This window comes from Myotis lucifugus, unplaced genomic scaffold (assembly GCF_000147115.1).
Source record: "Myotis lucifugus unplaced genomic scaffold, Myoluc2.0 scaffold_6, whole genome shotgun sequence".
Lineage (NCBI taxonomy): Eukaryota > Metazoa > Chordata > Mammalia > Chiroptera > Vespertilionidae > Myotis > Myotis lucifugus.
In genome coordinates this window covers 6319212-6340839 of record NW_005871054.1, presented here as the reverse complement: position 1 = coordinate 6340839, position 21628 = coordinate 6319212, and the positions used below count along the sequence as shown (strand labels likewise).

Below are 21628 nucleotides of genomic sequence, written 5' to 3'. Positions count from 1 at the left end.
TTAAAAATAGCATGGTTTGCATAAAGCCCATACCTAAGACTTGCTGCTCTCAGCTTTCCCTTCCCATCCCTGAAATGCACAACATAGAAACTCTCTTAGAGATGCTGGAAAAGAAAAGTTCCAAACCACACATGATGCTCCTTCCCCGGGGATTAGATTCATGGGATCAAAGAGAAACAGAGCAGTTATTAGTCTAATAGGCATGGAAAAAATCTCTAGGTTTCTTGGACAAAAATTAAAATCTCTCAGGCCCTCTGAGTGTAATGATCACCATAACACAGGTGAAAGTCCCATTAGACTGCTTTTTGTGGGAGTTTAGATAACTGCTACTCTTTTTCTTTCCTGATCCTTTAGTCTTTCTGCAAGCAATCCCCTAGAAAAAGTCGGTTTGATTTCCCCTCAGTTCCCGTATGGGTGACTGTGACTCTCACAGGCCAAATTAATCATGGCAGGTTCTGATTTCTCAGCAACTACGTTGCAGAGTCAATGAACTACAAATAAGTAATCTGATCCATTTTGTTTTTCATATCCAAAAAGACCAGAAAATAAGGATTTTTTTTCCTGAAATACTGAATTTGGTTAAATCTCTTTGGAATATGTTCCACTACAGGTCTTCCCTCAAAGAAATGTTTTATAAGAGAGAGTGTTTTATAAGAATGTGATGTGTCTGCATTTTCTGAGACATATGGAATGAGGCATTTGTCTTGCTGAATGAGCATGTTAACTCAGCTGCGGAGTAACTCACAAATTCCCCACACTTGAGTATGTTTAAGTTTCAAAAAGTCATTCTTGAAATGCTTAATGGTCATTCCTTAGGGGGCTTTGCTCTCTTTGGTAAATTAGAAATGACATCTGGACATGCATAGAGATGGTCCTTGGTTAACTTTTCTTGCTGGTCAAGCAGCAAGTACATTCCAGTTAACAGGTGGATAGTATTGTAGGACAGTCTCGGAAAAAAAAATTATGAAAATGGCTGATTCTCATTTGGCAGTGAAATTGAATGACATCTGTGCAGTTATAAACGACTTTTGTTTTAATAACAAAGTTGTTGATTTTCTACTAAGGGTTCTTTTAGGTTGTCATCAGGGGCTGATGGGAATAACAGTTCACCCAACTCTCCAGCTAGCTTCAGTGGACATACCACACCTTCTCAGCAGCCTGAACCCGTGGTACATTCTCTTAAGGTAACCAACTGTGTACAACCATTATCAAGAAAATCAGTTGTGTTGTGGTTTGTTTGCTGTAGTCTAGTAGTCCTCACAGTCTTGTTTTAACCATATATACTTTATTTTTTACCCCTAATGGTGTAACTTTATCTTAAGTTTTGAACTATGATTTTAATTTTTTAACAATGGGTTTGAGTACTTATGGTTGAATCTCTAGTGTTATTTTGTTTTGAGTAATGTGATTCATTATCTGCATCGAGTTGAATTTGAAGTCTGATATGCATGTATATTCATTGTGTAAAATATTGTTACAGGTATTTTATGTGCAATGTTTGTAGCACGGGTGTCTTCAAATAGAGGGACTTAATAGTTGGCCAAAGGAAGGAAGGATACCATATTTTTCTTTCCTTATGCAAATGAAGCACATTGTGCAACTTACTAAAAGAAACTATTGAAACAAACAAAACCTACTCCCTCCTCCACTAAAAGAAATTAGGTCTTCAAACTTTAGTTAATGTTCCTTTATAGAATATTACAAAATAGGTATGAGGTCTTGCTCATAAAGCTATTTTATTTTTGGCTTTTACTTCAAATTGTGTAATGGCCTCAAAAAAGACTTGGCTAAAATTTATCATTTAATTTTCTTTACCAATAATGAGCTTTCCAATAAGTACCATAAGTAAAGTTAATAAAAATACTTCAGAGTAGAAACAAATGCAATAAAAATTATCTTAAAATTGAGACAATTCCTTGAAATTTTCAGTTTCCAAGTATAAAACACTGTCCTTTAAATTAATAATCCATAACATGTAGCCTGATGAAGTATTTTGAGCATGAAGTAGGTAGAGTGCTTCAGCCTGCCACATGAGTTTCACAACTTTTCTAAAATTGTTTTGGATTCAGAATGATTTATCCACAGACTGCAGATGCATCCTTTTGGAGTGGGCCACATTTTCCCTGGCATGCATAAAGCAAATAAATAGATGAGAACTTCAAAATAGTTATTGGGAGATGATTTAGTTTTAGCAGCTTTAGCTCCCTCCTTATATTTTACTGTCCCTTAGATGAAGTGAGCTTGCGTCTCACAGGCATCAATTGGCTGCTGATGAGGGAAGGTAGTATAACCACGCCGGTGGCCAATGGCAAGGTGCCTGGCATCTCCTGTGTTGGTTGGGATAACACAAAGTGAGCAACTGAGAGGAATTCATGGGAAGGCACAACAGAATGAGGGGTGCACCCTCCCTCTGGTGGGTGCTGGTTTATCGACTGGGGAACACTTGCTCTCTGCTTCAGCATTTGAATGCTGCTTAGCATGGACAGTGCTGTAACTTTAGCATTAGCCAGGCTCTAGCTACCTGAAAAGCATTTTAGAGATGAAAAAAAATGAGAGTGGCTTCAATCCTGTCGTGTTAGTGCCGGTACATACTCCCCAAGTAGCACATTTTCCGATTGAAAGATGATTCAGCCCGCTGCCTTAGTAAAGGGAAAGTGCAGTTTGAATCAGATTGGCTGAGTGGGTCGCACTGCATTCTTCCCCAGATTTCTCACTACAGCTGTGTTAGGAGGGCCGAAAAGGAATGGGGCAGGCAGGGAAGCGCTCTTCAACTTTCTCTGAATTCATTCTCTAATTTTCATATGAAATTTTACCTCTAGAAAGGAAGATGTTATATGATAATCAGAACACACAAGTCCTCACTGGGCAAGCTGGCTAGTACTGAGCAACTAACATATCTTTATTGGATAACTGGAGGCTTTTGAATAGAGAATGTGTTCGCTTCCATGAGTTCACTGTGTCTGAAACAGAAATATGTGCAAACACAGCCTATGGGAAATGCATTGGAACACTATCTCCATGTTAAAAACATGCAATCATTCAATATTTTGTTTTTAAAAGCCACTGATCTAGAGCATATTTATATCATAAGATTTTTCTGTTCTGAAAAGAATACTTAGGACAGTGGCTCAGTTTCTCATCTTCTGATAGATTTCAAAAATATTCTCTAGGATTTAATAACTCTGGTCAAGGATGGGGGAAGAGCTTGAAGGCAGTGTGAGAAATTAGCTCACTTAAAATAACACCACATTTTTTTTGTTTTTAAAATTCATGCTATTAATTGGAGCTTCACTTCATTTAGTAGAAATTAACTGATTTGAAGTACTCTTCTCTGAGGTGCATAATAAATCAAATCTGTAAGTAAATGAGCTTGTTCAAAGATTTCCATAAGTTTTCTATGAATATTCACTGAGCATAGTTAAGGATTTCCTCTAATGCAGCGGTTCTCAACCTGTGGGTCGCGACCCCTTTGGGGGTCGAATGACCCTTTCACAGGAGTCGCCTAAGACCATCGGAAAACACATATATAATTACATATTATTTTTGTGATTAATCACTATGCTTTAATTATGTTCAATTTGTAACAATGAAAATACATCCTGCATATCAGATATTTAAATTACGATTCATAACAGTAGCAAAATTACAGTTATGAAGTAGCAACGAAAATAATTTTATGGTTGGGGGTCACCACAACATGAGGAACTGTATTAAAGGGTCGCTGCATTAGGAAGATTGAGAACCACTGCTCTAATGGTTGTAAACTGACTCTAATTTGAGTTGAGTAAAAGGGTCAGGCTTTCACTCACTACTATCATATCTTATGTTAAAGAAGCAATTTCTACATAATAACAATGGCTAGAACTTTTGAGTTAACCAGAGTAGTTTGTGAATTAGATTCTTTATTGCAGCATGAACTCTAGTGAAAAATCCATGCAGTCGCAGTATATATGAATTTAAAAGAAAGGCTCCCCTCATGCTTAAGTCACTTATTTTGACTCAACTGTTCACTGGTGCTAATTTGCAGGTGACACCTTTAGGTGTGGCCATAGCACTGACTGGGAGGACAACAGAACAAGGAGTTTAACAATGTCAGGGTGGATTCTATAGGGGCTTTTAGGAAAAGTATTTTTTTATGCTACATTAATGCTTTGATTTATAAGCTGACAGAAGAAAATAGCAAACTGCACTCAAAGCCCAAGTTTTGTACTTTAGAAAGTATTGCCATGAAAACTTTACAGACATTTTTAAAGGAATATTATTTCACTCTATTAAGCAGTAATTTTGAGAAATGGAATCTAAAATTGTTTAAAAGCATCTCATCCCCAAATACTTTGCTCTAATGAAAAATATTTATAAAGTGTTGCTCAAATATTGCCACTACTAGTATAAGGAGTCAGTGTCTCTCGTTGCTAATGTCAAAGAACCATCCCCATATTCCTTTCCTAGCCACTGAGAATGCCCAGGCAAGAACTGTGAGGTTAGTAGTGTTAATATTAACAAAAATTCTTATGTACATATTCCTGGATTCTGACCAGTTTCACCATCACTATCATCTTTTCTATAGGCCGTGTCTACATATCATTTGGACTGTTTGGTGTATAATTAATTATATTGCTCATTTTTACAATGGAGCAAGAATTATTGACTCTAAATCATTGACAGGTTATCTTAATGACCCAATTAACTAATGTATCTAATTATTTTAGACATTAATACATTCAATAGACTCTTAGTGATGCAATAGATTGCTTTTAATGGCCATCTGAAATCAAGTAGAATTGATTCTAGATAGGTTTCACAATAATAATTAAAAGATTTTGCCATATATGTATCCACTCTGATATGCAGACATGGAGAAAACTAAAGGTTTTACCAAGTGGAGCTGCTTGCTAGTTTTATTCTATAACTAACAAGGTTTTTTTCCATGTGAAATTTGCTTCTCTTTTTCAACTAATCCAGGTCTTGGATGTTCAGGAAACTATAGATCGTCAACAGGGTAAAGAGTATGAACAAGACCTTAGTGAGACAGAAAAAGCTATAGTCAGAGAAATGTGCAATGTAAGTTTAATGTGCTTTGTTGTGTATTCTGTGTTCCAAGCCCCATCATGGCATAGTTATTGCTTTATGAATATCTACTTTAAAAAATGCTGGACAAGTGCCCTGATTATGTGAAAATAAAATCAAATCCCCTTATTTTTATCTTTAGTATGTTTTATCACTACAATCATGTTATAAAATATTCAGGTAAGCAATAAGCCAATATATTCCAACATATTCCAGAATTATTAAAGTTTCTAAATAATAAATTGTCTATTGTCTAAAATGTGTTACTAGTTTTGATAAAATAAATGGGTTTTTGCTTCATATTTTTAAGAAGGTCCTTAGAGATCAGTGTTTAAAACCTGTGATAAAACAGACTTCTTCGGATTTGTTTGTAAATTTACTTGGGGGAAAAGAATCATCATCTTACTAGGTAATATTTGCTGGGTTGTTCATGCATATAATATGTGTGCTTCATGTCATGCAAAGTAGTATCTTTACCTTTCAGTGGTTGACATATGTTCAGGATATAGCTATAGGAGATAGATATACACAGTAAAAAAATGACATGCTACTTTCATGATACATATTCAATATGATCATTATATGGCTGACTAAAATGACATGCTACTTTCATGATACATATTCAATATGATCATTATATGGCTGACTAAATTTTAACTATTTCAGAATATTACAGAGGAACACATTTGTTAAAAGCAAAAAATCATAGATTATATTAATCACTCATTTTAATTGGCTTCATATATATAATTTTTTAACCTTAGATTCTTTTTCCATTAAGATATCAAAATTGCTTAGAAATACCCTTAAGCTTTAGGCTATTAGGACCAGATAATCTCAGACACTGAGGTCTTGGAATCCAGTAAAAGTTACAAAGTCCCATGGGAATTTTATGTGCTGGGAAAGTGTTTAGTCTCCTGCTTGTTTGTGTTTTGGCTGTTTTTCTTTATTTCATGAATATCTGTTTTCATCTGTTTTCAAAAATCGTTAGTTTTAGATGGCATGATTTCCTAAATGCGTCACTGTTTACCTTCTGTAGCTTTTCAGCCTGTCCTTAAGGTTTTCAGTTTGAATATTTCCCTCAGAGAAATTTAAGAATTTGGGTTGGTGGGCCCAATAGGCCCCCAGAGGTGATCCACTGATTCACCTGGAATCTCTCTATAGCCATACCCATTTCTGATCATCCCTGTAACGTGGATATCTTAATAGAAATATCATACACACCTAAAATCATGACTTATCCACCAGTTCACTTGTAACTAGTGAAATTAAACAAATGTGTTACCTTTTGTCAAGTGGTTTCTCACTTGTGACATTTTGAACTATCATATTTTGATAAATAATGTGTTTTATCTTGAGTAGTTGAAATAATACTTTGATAACAGTCCTAGAAAAGTAACTTCAACAGAATTGTTACTAAAATTTGCATTCACAACATGAAATAAAATTTCTTCCTGGGAAATGACAAAAAAAAAAAAAGAATTTGGGCCACACACCTAGGGATGCCTGTTGCCTCTCATCTATTGTCTCTGGAATGAGAACGTTCTGACAGACTTTAGGATTGTAGAACTAGAGGGGGCCACAGAGGTCATCCCCCCAGTGGGTCTCCACAGAGTAGTATGTGGGGCTCCTTCATAATTCAGAGATCTGGGTTTTGCCCCAGACCATGGACAATTTGGATAGCAACTCCTGGGTAAGAACCCCACACTTGCATTTTATGTTTAAAGAAATGAAGATCCCCAGATTTGGTTAATCGCTCAAATTAAGGTACTTGCCCAGACTGTTCGCTAAGGAACAGTTAAGTGAGCGGGATTAGACCCAGATCTCCTCTGAGGACTAGCTCTCTCCACTTCCCCAAGTAAAGCTGGGGACTCCTTTTCTTTCCTCAAGAATGAAAAGCAATCCATCTTACATCTCCATTGTGCTTAATGCCAGAAATTCTGTAAAGAAATGCCAGGATTGTCCCTTTTCTTGCCTCTTTTTAAATTTTTAGATGAAAGATTTCTGATTTCAAGACATTAGAAATTTTATTTCTTAATCACAGCAGAGACCTACTCATGGTTTGTATCTTGATTAGTTTGTATAGATCTTTTTGTTTACCTATATTTAAAAAAAAATGTGTCAAAAGGCTACGTGAGCTGGTGGTGGTGGTTTTTCCCCAAAGAAGATATTTTCCTGGAGCTAAAAGCTTGCCCTCCTCATTTGCCTTTAAACATTCTCTAGAAACCTTTTCTAACTCTCAATTGTTGTGATGCCCATAATTTGAAAAAAAAAAAATAAGCCAGCCCAAGTCTGACAGTTGGCATTCATATAATTGGAAACTACTTAAAAGCCAAGAGAAAAAAGTGTTGATTTAAAATATTGGCATCACCATTATAAATTATATGAACATTGAAAATACAAAGCAAATACTGGAGAAGAAAAGTATGAGTTTTTTTAATGTTTAATACATTTGCATAGATAAGTAATTTCTTAGAAACTCGCTAAGATTGTGGAACCCCGTGCTTTTTTAATAATGTACAGAACTTTCTCATGATGTAAGATCAGTTATAAAACTCAGAACTTAACAGGAGTTTTGCCTCAGTTTCTGATCGTCCTCCTGAAGATAGGTTGTTGACATCTATACAGTGAAAGACTGTTATTCACAGCATATCATGTTACTAGCATGAAGGGCTCTATTCTCTTCCCAAACTGTACCACAGAAATACATATACTGTTTTTTTATCTTAGGCTTCTCTGTTTGACTCACAAATTCCCTGAGAACAGTACAAATATTTGATTGGTCATCAACCTGTTCTCCTCTTAGTTAACAGGTCAATCATTCATTGGCTTAGCTCAATTCTGCCTGCTCTGTGCTTCCTTTTACCACATAGCCCATTGCAGTCTACAGCTGAGTACTTGAAGACGGGTTGCTTTGTGTCTGTGATTGAGGTCTTGAGTTTACCCTCCACTTCTAAACCAGAAATGTAAAGCATGCTGGAGAGATGTAATTATATTTACAATTTAAGGGCAAGAAAGAGATGCTAGCTTGGCTTCCTGATTAGATGTTTGTACCTCTTTGCAGTCAAGCTATTAAGACTGAGACTCTCCTAATTCCCTTGAGTACAGCTTGAGCCATCTATCGCTATGACATTCCTTTCCAATAGTTGAGGACCATAACAACTCTCCAAATGCGACAGGACATTTCTGTCACATAAGAGTATCTGCTAGAACACAGAGACTAACAGTTGCATTGGCTTACAAATGAAAGACAGAACCCTGTATTATTCTTACTGGGTATCTCTGTAGTATCTGCTCTATTTAAAAGGAAAACAAACTCAGTCTCTGAATAATTAATGAACCAACTGGCTTTGTGTTCATGATATAGTCATGTAAATTTTTGTGGAATTAATCAATGTGAGCATAGTCTTTATAGTGAAACACCCTGGGAGGGTTATGATTGTTACTGTGTGTGTATATGCATGTTTTCCAATTACTGTTAGTATATTAATATATCATTGGTGATTTCGATAGTTTTACCTTATACTTATGTTATTCTTCAGCTCACCTTTACTACTGTCCCTCTAAAATAGCCCGTTTTTTTAAACATATTGAAATTGTATCTAGTTCAGTGATTCTTGAAGTTATTCTTATCTTTTCCCTGCATGTGGATGCTTTCTGTTTTGGTAATCTGAGAAATCGTACTGTTTGTTAGCTAAGATTTATGTTTGAAGCCCCAAAACTCTGCGGGGAGAAGCAGGGAAATTTACTAGTGGCCCTAAAGCTATCAGCTCAGGACTTAAATAGCTCAAGATCAAAGCGTCTTCATTTTCCTTTGATATCCCTTGTAATAGAGGTATAATATAGGGACCAGGATGATTTTGCTTAAGGATTCTTTAAGTCTAGCTATGCGTTAGAATCAATCCCATTGGGAGCTTTTAAAAAATACAGATGCCTGCACCTCACCTCCACCAAGGCAGTCAACCTCCGAGGGTGGGAGTTCCTAGACTAAGTTGGCACATCATTCTTTAATTTTGACCCTGGTTCCTAACAAACCTGGTGGTCCAACAACTGAGTAATTCTTGTGATTTAGAAGCTTGCACCACATTTTCCTTCCTTTGTGTTTGAGCTCATTCATGTGGCTATTTTGTCTCTTGTCTTCACATTCATCTTTGCCCCTCTCATAGATCTCCCTTACCGGTAAAAACACACGTGTCTTTGTGGAAGAGAACAATTAAGATGTTTTGTTTTCTTTTAAAGGTTGTGTGGAGGAAACTTGGAGATGCTGCAGGTTCGTGTCCTGGGATTAGGCAGCACTTGTCTGGCAACCAGTACAAAGGACCAATGTGAGAAGCACTCTTTCAAACACGAGATCGCCACTGCCAGGAATAGGTAACTGGAAAGAAGAAGAAAAGAGTGGATTTCCGCAAACCTGAACTCATGGAGTGATTGCACATATTTTCCCTCTGAAAACCTTTAGTATAACTAAAGCTGTATTTTATGTCTCTCGCTTTGATGTCTACAATAGTCAATTTCAAACAAGGTAGCTTTGAAAATCACCATTTTGGTACCAATATTTTCATTAGAACGAAAACGTTTTTGACTCCTTAGCTTATAATTGGGAAAAACGCATGATTGGAAGGGTACAGTAGAGCCTTGGTGGTTGATAGTTGACTCATTGCATTTAATGTGGGAGTTTCCTACCATGTTGTATTGAAAATAAGAAGAGGTAGTATCTTCCAGCTTCCCAAGTTTGAGACTTGAGTACCTAATTGTTATATTTTAGTCAACAAAATACTAGTTCCTGCCGCATAATTTAGATGCAAGGTAAGATAAGGTTTCTGGGGTTTTGTTTTGAGGTGCTAAAATGTCACATAAATTCTCCTAAACAGCTGGTAGCAAGACTTTATATAGAGTGATTATCAGAGAGTACCACTTATTTCAAGTGATCAAAATAAATATATCTTTTCTTTTAATCTTGATGTATTTTTCATGAAGACACACCTTGGGGACATGTCCATATTCAGTGTACCCATTGATGTTAATATTACCAATTTCAATTGAAGAACAAGCAAACATAATTTTTCTAAGTGTTTTCAGCTGTGAGATGTCAATTTCTACAATTTAGTTTCTAGACATGCTGTTATATTTAATAAACTTCATGTAAACTTTAAAATATTGCACTGCATTTATGAAAAGCTTTCTTTGTCTACAGCAGCTATCTAATGTTTTATGAAACTGGCGCATGCCCTTGATTATTGAGGCTAAAAGCTTTGTTCAGGCTGCTTGAGGTTTGAAAAAGAGGTGTGCTAGCTTTGCTTAGTTTCTTATTTTTGGTATATATAATATTAGACTGTGTGTATTGGAAATGCTATGATAGGTATTTTGTGTTTATCAAATGCAATGACAGTTTCCTGTATGAATGTGCAAAAGGCCTGTGACAGAATGCTAAGCTTTTACTGTGGTTTAAGATTATAAAAGTAGGAATGCAACAATTTCCAGTTTTCAGATTTCTTCTAAATTACTCTATTGTTTTTAAATGGGCTCTTTAGCTTAACAATTGTCAGTTTTTAGAATGTTGTGATGAAAAACCAGTACTCTGCTTTCAGAAAACATTTATGAATTAATTTACTATAGAATAATCTCTAATTCTCGTAATTGGGTTACCATTTAAGGCTATCTTTCCTTTATATCTTTTAAGTATTACTACTTTGTAAAAGAAAATTGCTTGCTTTATTTACACCTTCTCTTGTTAGAAAAAAAGCTTTCATCCTTACGTTGTTGTATTCCTACACTCTGAAGACATTTAAAATAAGTTTTTGTGCCTGCAGAAGCTAATACAAGGAACACTGGTCTTTTGACAAAATACTTGTGTAAATTTTGATACTGTATTAAAACTATTTTTTTAAAGTTCTGCATAAAATTGAGTATTAAGTATGTGTTCATCTTAGCACTGGTAATAAATTATTTAATCTCATGGTGGTTTTTTTTTCTTCTTCAAAATGTTTTTCCTAAATGAGTTTTCTGTAGTAACTAAATACCATCATGCTCTTGTGTGGTGATGACAGTAATACAGATGCCTTTGTTTTATATTTAAGATAATAAGTCATGTTTTTAAACATGCTCATGAGGGATTTAGTATTCAGATATAACTCACTATTCTCTATTATAATGTAGTAAAAATTTTAGAATATTTTAGTTTGTTACAAAACTTCATTTGTTATTTTAATTCATATAGATTAAAATTAAACCTAACTCAACTCTATTATTTAAAAATTATCAGAAGGAAATTTACTGGAAGGGAAATACAGAGGCTTAGTTTTTAATTTCTTTAGTATTTTAGGAAGCAGTAATATAACCAAGACATAAATCAGAAAGCACCAACATGCATGATAAGAGAACATACTTCTTAAAAATGACTATTAAGATTGTGGATTAAGGCTTCCTACATTTAGCATTAGCTCCAACTTTTAATGATGTAGTAGATGTATAGTCCAGGGCCTGAATCTTGCCAATTGCCTACTATGTTTATCAATAAAAATGAGTGGCACTGTTCTCTTATATGACCAGTGTATGATTTTATTTTCCCTAGAACAAATGTTAATTTCTGGGCAGAATATTTTTTTCCAGCTCTGAAGCTGATACGTAAAAATCTAAGTATTTTAAGTTTCTAGCTTGCTCAAACTTGTTGATGGAAATCAACTATAGGAAGAAAGCTAGGAAAACCACAAATTGTTAGGTTTGATCGAGCAATTGAGTTGATACCCCTCCCCCAGGAGCTGGCTTTTCAGGCCATTTCACAATGGACAGTCCCTTTGCTGAGACCACATTTCACTTGCGGTGACCACATTCCATTATCTCCCCGCTGGGTATGCACAAATAATTCTCCGCCCAGAAAAAAGCCCGCCAAAAGTCCTTTTAAAGCCACCAACTCCCGTCATTGGGTGCTGGAGCCATCCAGGCTCAGCCAGCTGGTGTGCGGATGATTGAATAAATTCATAATCCCTCACCACCCTGGCCGCATGCGTTCCTCCTTCGGCAACCTAACACAAATGTGTGGAGATGAACCAACATGCTACCAACATGCTACTGAACTGGATAAAAAAAAAAAAGATCCACAATGGCAGCGGAGTAAGTGGAAGCTACACCCACCTCCTGCCAGGACCAGACTGGAATTACAGCTAAAGTACTGAACAATCAACCTGACCACAGAATTGGTCTTCTAACCAAGAATTGACAGAAGCAGCCCCATCAACACTGGCAGGAAGGGCAGAGATGCAGGTGGAAACATGAAAAGAGCTGCACAGTGGAAATCCCAGAGGGATATCTCAGCTGCCTGGGCTCCCCAGCCCAGAGCTACAGAGCTGGGAAGAGGTGACCACATAACATCTGACTGTGAAAATCCGAGATACTGTCCAGCCAGGGAGACAGGGTCTGCTAGAGACACGGTGCCCGCTTATAGGACCAGTGCACAAAATCTCATGTGTGGTCACTCACCCTAGGCTCTGGCAAAGGAAGGGGAGATGGGTTTGTGGATCTGGGAAGAGAGATGAAGGGACAGCCACCAGGATCCTTTTACTGAGTCCCTCTCCCACACTGCAGACGCCATCTTTTTTGGGTGGAGCACTCCACTCCTTAGGGCATCAGCTTGAGGGAGAAATAGCCCCACCCCGAGGTTCCCTGCCTGGGCCAGGCACACTCAGAGTGTGACTGAACTGTGTGGCTGTGGGTGGGGGCCATTCTCCCACTATCATGTGAACCTGCCTGGCAGTGCCTCCCTGAAGTGGGAGATACACTAGCCCCACCATCCCGGCTCCTGGTGGCCCCACTCTGCTGAGCTTGGGCTCCCAGCAGAATCTGAGACAGACTGAGCTGTGTGGCTCTAAGATGGGGGCCGGTTTTCCCTCGCCTGCCTGACCAGTGCAGAGCCTTCCCTTCACATTGCCAAATCTTGATTTGTTTGGGCCTGATAAACTCTGCTGGCCTCCCCAAGACCTTGCCCCACCACCAGAGTCTATGGGCACCTCACAGGAGGAGCAGCTAGATTGGCCTACTTTGCTGAGTGGCCTCAAACCCAGCACTGGCAGTGAGTTTGGACCTGTATCAATCTGGTGAACACCACTTGCCCCTACCTGGCCAATCACTGAGAACCTACCTCATGCAACTTGGTACTGCCAGAGGCACTTTCAGTGACCACATAAGACCCTGAGTAGCCACAGCAAAGTTGGAGAAAGAACAAAGTTGGAGACATCACAGTACCTGATATCAGACTCTACTATAAGACCGTAGTAGTATAAAAACAGTATGGTACTGGCATAAAAACAGACATGTTGATCAATGGTACAGAATAGAGAGCCCAGAAATAAACTACACCTTTATGGTCAATATTTAACAAAGTAGGCAAGAACATGAATAGACTGTCATTTGCCTCATTGCAACAAATCATACTGGGAAAATTGGACAGATCTATGTGTGTGTGTGTGTGTGGGGGGGGGCTATCTCACCTTCTAGCACCATACACAAGAATAAACTCAAAATGGATAAAGACTTAAATGTAAGGCTAGAAATCATAAAAATTTTAGAACAGGCAGTAAACCTCAGACATTTCTCATAACAATAGTTTTTCTGGTCCTTGGGCAAGGAAAATAACAAAAAATAAACATGTGACTACATCAAAGTAAAAAGTTTTACACAGCAAAGGAAACCATCAAGATAAAAAGACAACTCACTGAATAGGAGGACATATTAGCTAAATGATATATCTGTTAAGGGGTTAATATCCAAAATGTATAAAGAACTTATAAACACATCACCAAAACAAAAACAAAAAACAATCCAATTTAAAAAATGGGCAAAGGATTTGAATAGACACTTCTCCAAAGATACAAAGAAATGCAAATTAAAACCACAATGAGATATCACCTCACACCTGTTAGAATGGCTATCATCAATAAATCAACAAATGTTGGTGAGGATGTGGAGAAAAGGAAACCATGGTGGGAATGCAGATTGGTACAGGCACTGTGGAAAACACTATGGAGTTTCCTCAAAAAATTAAAAATGGAACTGCCTTATAATCAGCAATTCCAATTCTGGGAATATATGTGAAGAGACCCAAAACACGATTTAGAAAGAATAAATGCACCCCTACGCTCATGGCAGTGTTATTTACAATAGCCAAGATTTGGAAGCAGCTCAAGTGCCCAGCAGTAGATGAGTGGATAAAAGAGCTGTGGCACATTTACACAATGGATTACTACTCGGCCATAAAAAAAGGAAATACTATATTTTGTGAAAGCATGAATGGACCTGGAGAACATTATGCTAAGTGAAATAAGCCAGTCAGAGAAAGATAAATACCATATGATTTCACTTATATATGGAATCTAATGAACAAAATTAAACTAACAAACACAATAGAAACAGACTCACAGCTGGAGGTAGGCGGGGGGTTGTTAGGGAACTGGGTGAAAAGGGTGAAGAGATTAACTAAAATAAACAGTATGGTGATTACCAGAGGGAAAAGGGATTCGGGGGAGGTAGCAGAGGATAAAGGGGGGGTGGATAAATGGTGACAAAGGAGACTTTATTTTGGGTGGTGAACACACAATACAATATATAGATGATGTATTATAGAATTGTACACTTGAAACCTGTATAATTTTATTAACCAATGTGCCCCCCTGAACAAAATCAATAAAAATAAAAAATTGAATAGTTAAATAAGAGATCAAATGATAGAGACAAATAAAATGTAAATACGACATGCTAAATTTTTTTTGAGATGCAGCAAAAGCAGTACTGAGGTAAGTTTATACCTTTGCAGGCCTACCTCCAGACACAAGAAAAATCCTAAATAATCTAATATTGCTCCTTCAAGAACTGGAAAAAGAAGAACATACAGAGCCCAAAGTCAGTAGAAGGAAGGAAATAATTAAAAATCAGACTGGGAATAAATAATGCAGAGAACAAAAAGACAGTAGGGGAAAAAATGAAACAAAGAGCTTGTTTTTTGAAAAGATAAAATTGACAAACCCCTGGCTAGACTCGCTAAGGAGAAAAGACGCTACTCAAATAAATAAAATCAGAAATGAAAGATAAAAAGTTCCAAGGGACACCACATAAATATTGAGGATTGTACAAGGGTATTATGAAGGGTTATACACTAGAAGAAATGGACAAATTCTAAGTATACAGCCTTCCTGAATCATGAAGAAGTAGAAAACATAAGTAGACTGATTTCTAGTGAGGAAATCAAAACAGTAATAAAAAAACATCACAAAACAAAAGTCCAGGATCAGATGGCTTCACAGGTGAATTCTACCAAATGTTCAAAGAAGATGTAATACCATTTTTTTTTCTTTAACTCTTCCAAAAAGTTGAGAAAGAGGGAATACTTTCTAACTCATTTTAAAAAGCCAACATTACCCTGATAACAAAACCAGGCAAGGGCAACACTCCAAAAAAGAAAATTTGCCTGGCTAGTGTGGTTCAGTGGTTAAGCATCAACCTATAAACCAAGAGGTCACTGGTTCGACTCCTGGCCAGGGGGCATGCAGGAGGCAGCAGTTGATGTTTCTATCTCATCGATGTTTCTATCTCTCTATACCTTGACTTTCCTCTCTTTAAAAAAAAATCAATTAAAACATATTAAAAAATAAATATGTAAAAAAATTATAGGTCAGTATTTCTGATGACATAGATGAACAAATATTAAACAAATTACTAGCAAATCAAATAACAATTTAGAAAAAAGAGCACATATCACAATCAGGTGGGGCTCATTCCAGAGATGCAAGGATGTTTCAGTATCTTCCAATCAATGTGATACACCACATTAACAAAATAAAAGATAAAAATCATATGACCCCATAATAGATGAACAAAAAGCATTTGACAAGATATAACATCCATTTATGATTAAAACAAAACTCAACAAAATGGCTATGAAAGGAAAGAACCGCAACATAATAAAAGCCATATATGACAAGGCCTAGGTTAACATATTCAATGGTGAGAAGTTTAAGGCTTTTCCTCTATGATCAGGTAAATGACAAGGATGCCCACTCTTTCCACTGCTATACTGGAAACCCTAGCCAGAGCACTTAGTCAAGAAACAGAAATAAAAGGCATCTAAATTAGGAATGAAGAAGTGAAACTGTCACTGTTTATAAATGACATGATTCTATATATAGTAGAAAACCCTAAAGACTTCACACACACCACACACACACACACACACACACACACACACACACACACACACACAGCTATTAGAAACAATAAACAGTAAAGTTGCAGGGTACAAAAATCAATAGATAAAGATCTGTTGCATTCCTATATACTAACAATAAACTATACTTACAATTGCAACAACAACAACAAAAATCCCTAGGAATAAACTTATCAGAAGAGGTGAAGGACCTGCACACTGAAAACTTCAAGACATTGTTGAAAGAAATATAAGAAAAATCAATGAAATGGAAAGATATCCTGTGTTCATGATTGGAAGAATTAACATTGTTAAAATGGCCATATATTTTAAAACAATATATAGACTTCATGAAATCCCTATCAAATACCAATGGCATTTCTCACAGAAATATAACAAAAAATTCTGAAATTTGTATGAAACCACAAAACACTCCAAATAGCCAAAGCAATTTTTAGGAATAAGAACAAAGCCAAAGGTTATCACACACCCTGAATTAAAACTGATTATAAAACTACATTAATCAAAACAGTATGGTATCAGATAAAAAAACAGACACAGAGACCAATGAAAATAGAATTAAGAGCCTAGAAGTAAACCCACACAGCCCTAGTCTGTTTGGCTCAGTGTATAGAGCATCAGCCTGAGGACTAAAAGGTCCTGAGTTCGATTCTGGTCAAGGGCACATACCCAGGTTTCGGGTTCAATCCCTAGTGGGGGCCATGCAGGAGGCAGCCAATCAATGATTCTCTCTCATCATTGATGTTTCTATCTCTCCCTTCCTCTTCCTTCCTCTCTGAAATCAATCAAAATATAAAAATAAAAAAATAAACCCACACATATATCAGCAACTAATATTCAACAAAGGAGCCAAGAATCCTAAATAATAAAGAGCTAATATGCAAATGGACATCACGCCCTCGTGCCGGAACTGCTCAGACACTCAACACTGGGGAGAGAGGAATGGGGACTAGCCAGGCTACGGCCCAGGAGAGGGACAAGCCACCCGCTTCACAGTCCCAGGCACCTGCGGCTGGGCAAAGCCACCCGTCCACAGTCCCCTGTGGCTGCGGCCAGCCTGGGCAAAGCTGGCCCTGGTCCTGGGTGCCTGCTACTGGCCGGAGGAGGGAATCCTGGGTCCCAGGTGCGGGGCAAGGCAGAGGCACTTAGGGGCAATGAGGCAAGCAGGAGAGCAGTTAGAGGCAATCAGGCCAGTAGGGGAGCAGTTAGGGGCGATCAGGCAGGCAGGCAGAGGTGGTTAGAGATGATCAGGCAGGCAGGCGAGTGGTTAGGAGCCAACAGCCCCGGATTGCGAGAGGCAGTCGGACATCCCCCAAGGGGTTCTGGATTGGAGAGGGTGCAGGCTGGGCTGAGGGATCCCATCCCCCCATGCACGATTTTCATGCACCGGGCCTCTAGTATTAGTGGAGAGAAATGGTGCACCTGTGCGTAAGGCACGTAAGGGAAATGAATGCAACACGATTAATCAGTCATTAGTGAATGTTGTAGTTCGTTATTAATAATTATGTGTAACAGGATATTGTAAAAATTAAGTTACGCAATTTTTATTAAAATGTTTCTTACATAACATGATATTGGCTGGGCTGCAAAAATATTGGTTGTGGGCTGCAAGTTTCACATGCTTGACACAGCCTGCCCAAAAGTTGTCCCACTATCTCTTTTATATTTAACTAGAGGCCCACTGCATGAATTCTGCGTGAGTGGGGTTCCTTGCAGGGAGGGATCATGGGAGGTTGGCTGTGGAAGTGGACTGACCACCAGGAGCAGCTCCTGCACTGAGCATCTGTCCCCTGGTGGTCAGTGTGAGTCAGTGACCAGTCATTCTGTCGCTCAATCCTAACAGTTGCTTGGGCTTTTATATATATAGATGAAGCAAAGCTGAAATATCTCCCAAACCCAGCATCCTGTCCTGCTTGTACTACAGGCAAGTTGTAAAATAAACACAGCAGGCTAATAAGGAAATTTCAATCCTAAAATGACTATACAACCAAATATCACCCAACATTGAAGGGAAGCCACAACTATGAATCAAAAGCACAAAACTCAACCAAGAAAAGAATATATACCAAGTAAAATAATTAAGAAGACTTCAGAAGTACAGCCAATATTCTCAGAAAGATGGTAAATATTGCATTCATTTAAAAGAATTTTACATCTCACGAATAAAATGCTAGTGTAAAAAAACTCAATACATTAGCTATATAGCAGAAAGGACACCTCTGAGAGCAATTTAGCGAGATTGAAACCAAGAAACTTTGCCAGAATTTAGAAGATCTTTTAAAGTCTGGAAGTTAAGAAAAATGGAGGCTTTGTCCTAAGATTTCACTGTGCTTTCTCTCTCACATACTCTCTACCGTTTCCCTAATCCTTCCCTCCTTCTCTTTCCTAATGTTTTTTAATTGCCATATTTTATGAGTTTCAATGTCAAAGGCTACCTAGAACCCTTTGGAAATAATGATAAATAAGTGAAATATAGTCTCATTTTGTTGAGGTTTAATACTGTCCCTTTAAAACACAGATATTCTCATTTTGAAATAGTTTCTCATAGTTTTGATGCCCAAGTTATAATTCCATTTGGTCTTATTACCAAGAAGCCTTTTGTTTCCTTTCCTAGGTTCTTCATTTTTCTAGATCCTGTTCTAAAGTGGTAGTATACAATACAGAACAACATAATTGCCATGGCAACAGATTCATATGCTAATCAGCAATGCAGTTTTATAGAAGCACAAAAGGTCTGAATTTGGCCTTTGATTCTAAGAACCATTGTTGGGTATGGGCCAAGCTACATGAGTTTAATATAGCATTTCAGAAAGATCTTATAAAACTCTGTTTTCCCTGCAAGAATCTTGGTAAGAATGGGTTTCTTATAGGCCAGAAAAGATGTCTCTAGGGTATTTTTCACCCATACCTAGCCCTTCCAATAAATAGTGATCACACTGATTGGCCACCCAGGATTCATTTTCCCCTTCCTCCTTTGGTAGAGAGCCTTTTTTTTTTTGCTTTAGAAATACACCCTCTTTCACACTGTCCAACAGATTCAGGAGAAGCTGTTTCCAATTCCAGAGCTGAATCTTGATTAGTCTAAAGCAGGGGTCCTCAAACTACGGCCCGCAGGCCACATGCAAATACAAATATTGTATTTGTTCCCATTTTGTTTTTTTACTTCAAAATAAGATATGTGCAGTGTGCATAGGAATTTGTTCATAGTTTTTTTTTAAACTATAGTCCGGCCCTCCAACGGTCTGAGGGACAGTGAACGGGCCCCCTGTTTAAAAAGTTTGAGGACCCCTGGTCTAAAGCCTAGACTCAAGTCTGCCTTGGTATTCTCCTCTGCCTGCCAATAATTAGTTCAGGAAGGGAATCTTATACAAGTCAGCATATGGTCCAAAAGTGGCCACATGACCTAAAAAGGCTCATTTAAGCTCGTAAGGAAGAAATGTTATGGGTAGAGACAAGATTTACTTCTCTCTCTTGTTCGATGTGCTAAGAAAGATTTGTTACTTGCAGCCATACTGGCTTTCATTAGCAACGTCATCCTGAGAAGAAAGCACACACACAGGAAAAGGTAGAGAGAGCCAAGAGAATAGCGGAGAAAGGGAGCTAAAACATGGGTTACACTTTGTCTAGAATCCACTCTACTTCTGGATTCTCAAATAGATAGATTATTTTTTTTCCTATTGTTATAAACGAATATGGTTTGGGATTTTGCTACTGCCCCAAATCCTACTAATAAATTTGTACGCTTTAAATATTACAAATTGGATATATGTTCTCATAATATAGTAAATTAGAGGATAAATACTCTAAATGATGGTGGCTCAGTTTTGGGTATTTTACAGTGTGTTTAAACAACTGATTCCTTTAACTACTGTCATAAAAGAAAGGTTCTTTATTATCTTAAAGTAATGGAATAAGAGAAAATAACAAATGGGGCTTCATGGGTTTCCTCATTTCTTCTGCTGGTTTATTTTCACTTATATTTTCAACTCCTATCCTGACCCCTCCCTACTCTAATCCCCTGGGAGAAAAGGTAGGAAACAATGCTGAGGCAGAGTCTCAACAGTAAAGGGAGACCGCTTATGCAGCGCATGGGGGGGGAGGGGGAGACGGAGGGGCCAGGATGGTGGGCTCAGGCTGATGTGGATGAAGATGCCCCTGGGAAGAAAGAAAAGGCATCCCAGGAATTCTAGAGATCGAAAGAATAAAACTGCACCAGAGATGTTAGCAGGACTCTGGATTTGGAGTTTCCCAATTTTTCCAAATTATGAAATGATTCAAAGATAGCGAAAATAGAGAAATGTTTTAACAATGTTGACATTTTGCTATATTTGATTCAATATTAAGAAAAACCATCTAAGTTGATTTTGAACCTCCTTCCTTATTATCTCCTTCCCAACCTAAAGGCAAAACCTGTTCTAAAGCTGGCATGTATCCTTTGCATTCATAGTTTTATAACATAAACTAGAGGCCTGGTGCACGAATTAGTGCACCGGTGGGGTCCCTCGGCCTGGCCTGCGGGATTGGGCTGAAACCAGCTCTCTGACATCCCCTGAGGGGTCCCGGATTGTGAGAGAATGCAGGCCAGGCTGAGGGACCCCAGCAGTGCATGATCGGGGCCGGGGAGGGACGTGGGAGGTTGGCCAGCTGGGGAGGGACCACGAGAGGTATCCAGGGCATGTCTGGCCCATCTCGCTCAGTCCTGATTGTCCAGACCCCAGCAGCAAGCTAACCTACTGGTCAGAGCGTCTGCCCCCTGGTGGCCGGTGTACGTCATAGTGAGTGGTTGAGCAGCCGTAGCATATCATTACCATATGATATGCTTTGATTGGTTGAACAGCCAACTGGACACTTAGCATATTAGGCTTTTATTATATAGGATAAGTGCATGCAAACACAGGACACTGTTCATGGGTGGGGTCCAAGGTGGTGGCAGCGCAGGAAGATGTTGAGCTTGCCGCTCCCATGAGCAAACTCAAATAACATGGATATAAAGAACAAGGACTCCTGCAAGATACCTGAGAGCTGAACAAACAGCTTCTAAACAACAAACAAGAGAAAGAGACAGAAGAGAGAAGGCCGGCGCCCTCTGGGAGCTTATTCTAGCCATTTCGTATCAGTGGAATTATATGATATTTGGTCTTTTGTGATTGACTTCTTAGTATTGAGATTATTCACTTAGTATTTTCACAGTTCATCCCTGTTATCACATGGTCAATACTTCATGCACTTTATTGCTGAATAGCTTTTGACCTTATAAACATACCCCAGTTTACCTATTCCTCAGTTGATGGCCATTTGGACTGTTTCCACTTTAAGGTATTATGGATTAGTTCATATGAACATTTACAC

General features: G+C 38.0%; 1 protein-coding gene across 1 annotated transcript in view; it reads left to right on the top strand.

The window, feature by feature from the left end:
- CCDC85A (coiled-coil domain containing 85A) overlaps positions 1 to 10956 on the top strand; it is a 161399-nt gene extending 150443 nt beyond the window's left edge. The window contains 2 exon segments of the mRNA XM_006083315.3: positions 1065 to 1184; positions 9307 to 10956. Of these exon segments, the coding sequence (XP_006083377.1) occupies positions 1065 to 1184; positions 9307 to 9396 (210 nt within the window). The 3' untranslated portion in view covers positions 9397 to 10956.
- The last annotated feature ends 10672 nt before the right edge of the window (positions 10957 to 21628 follow it).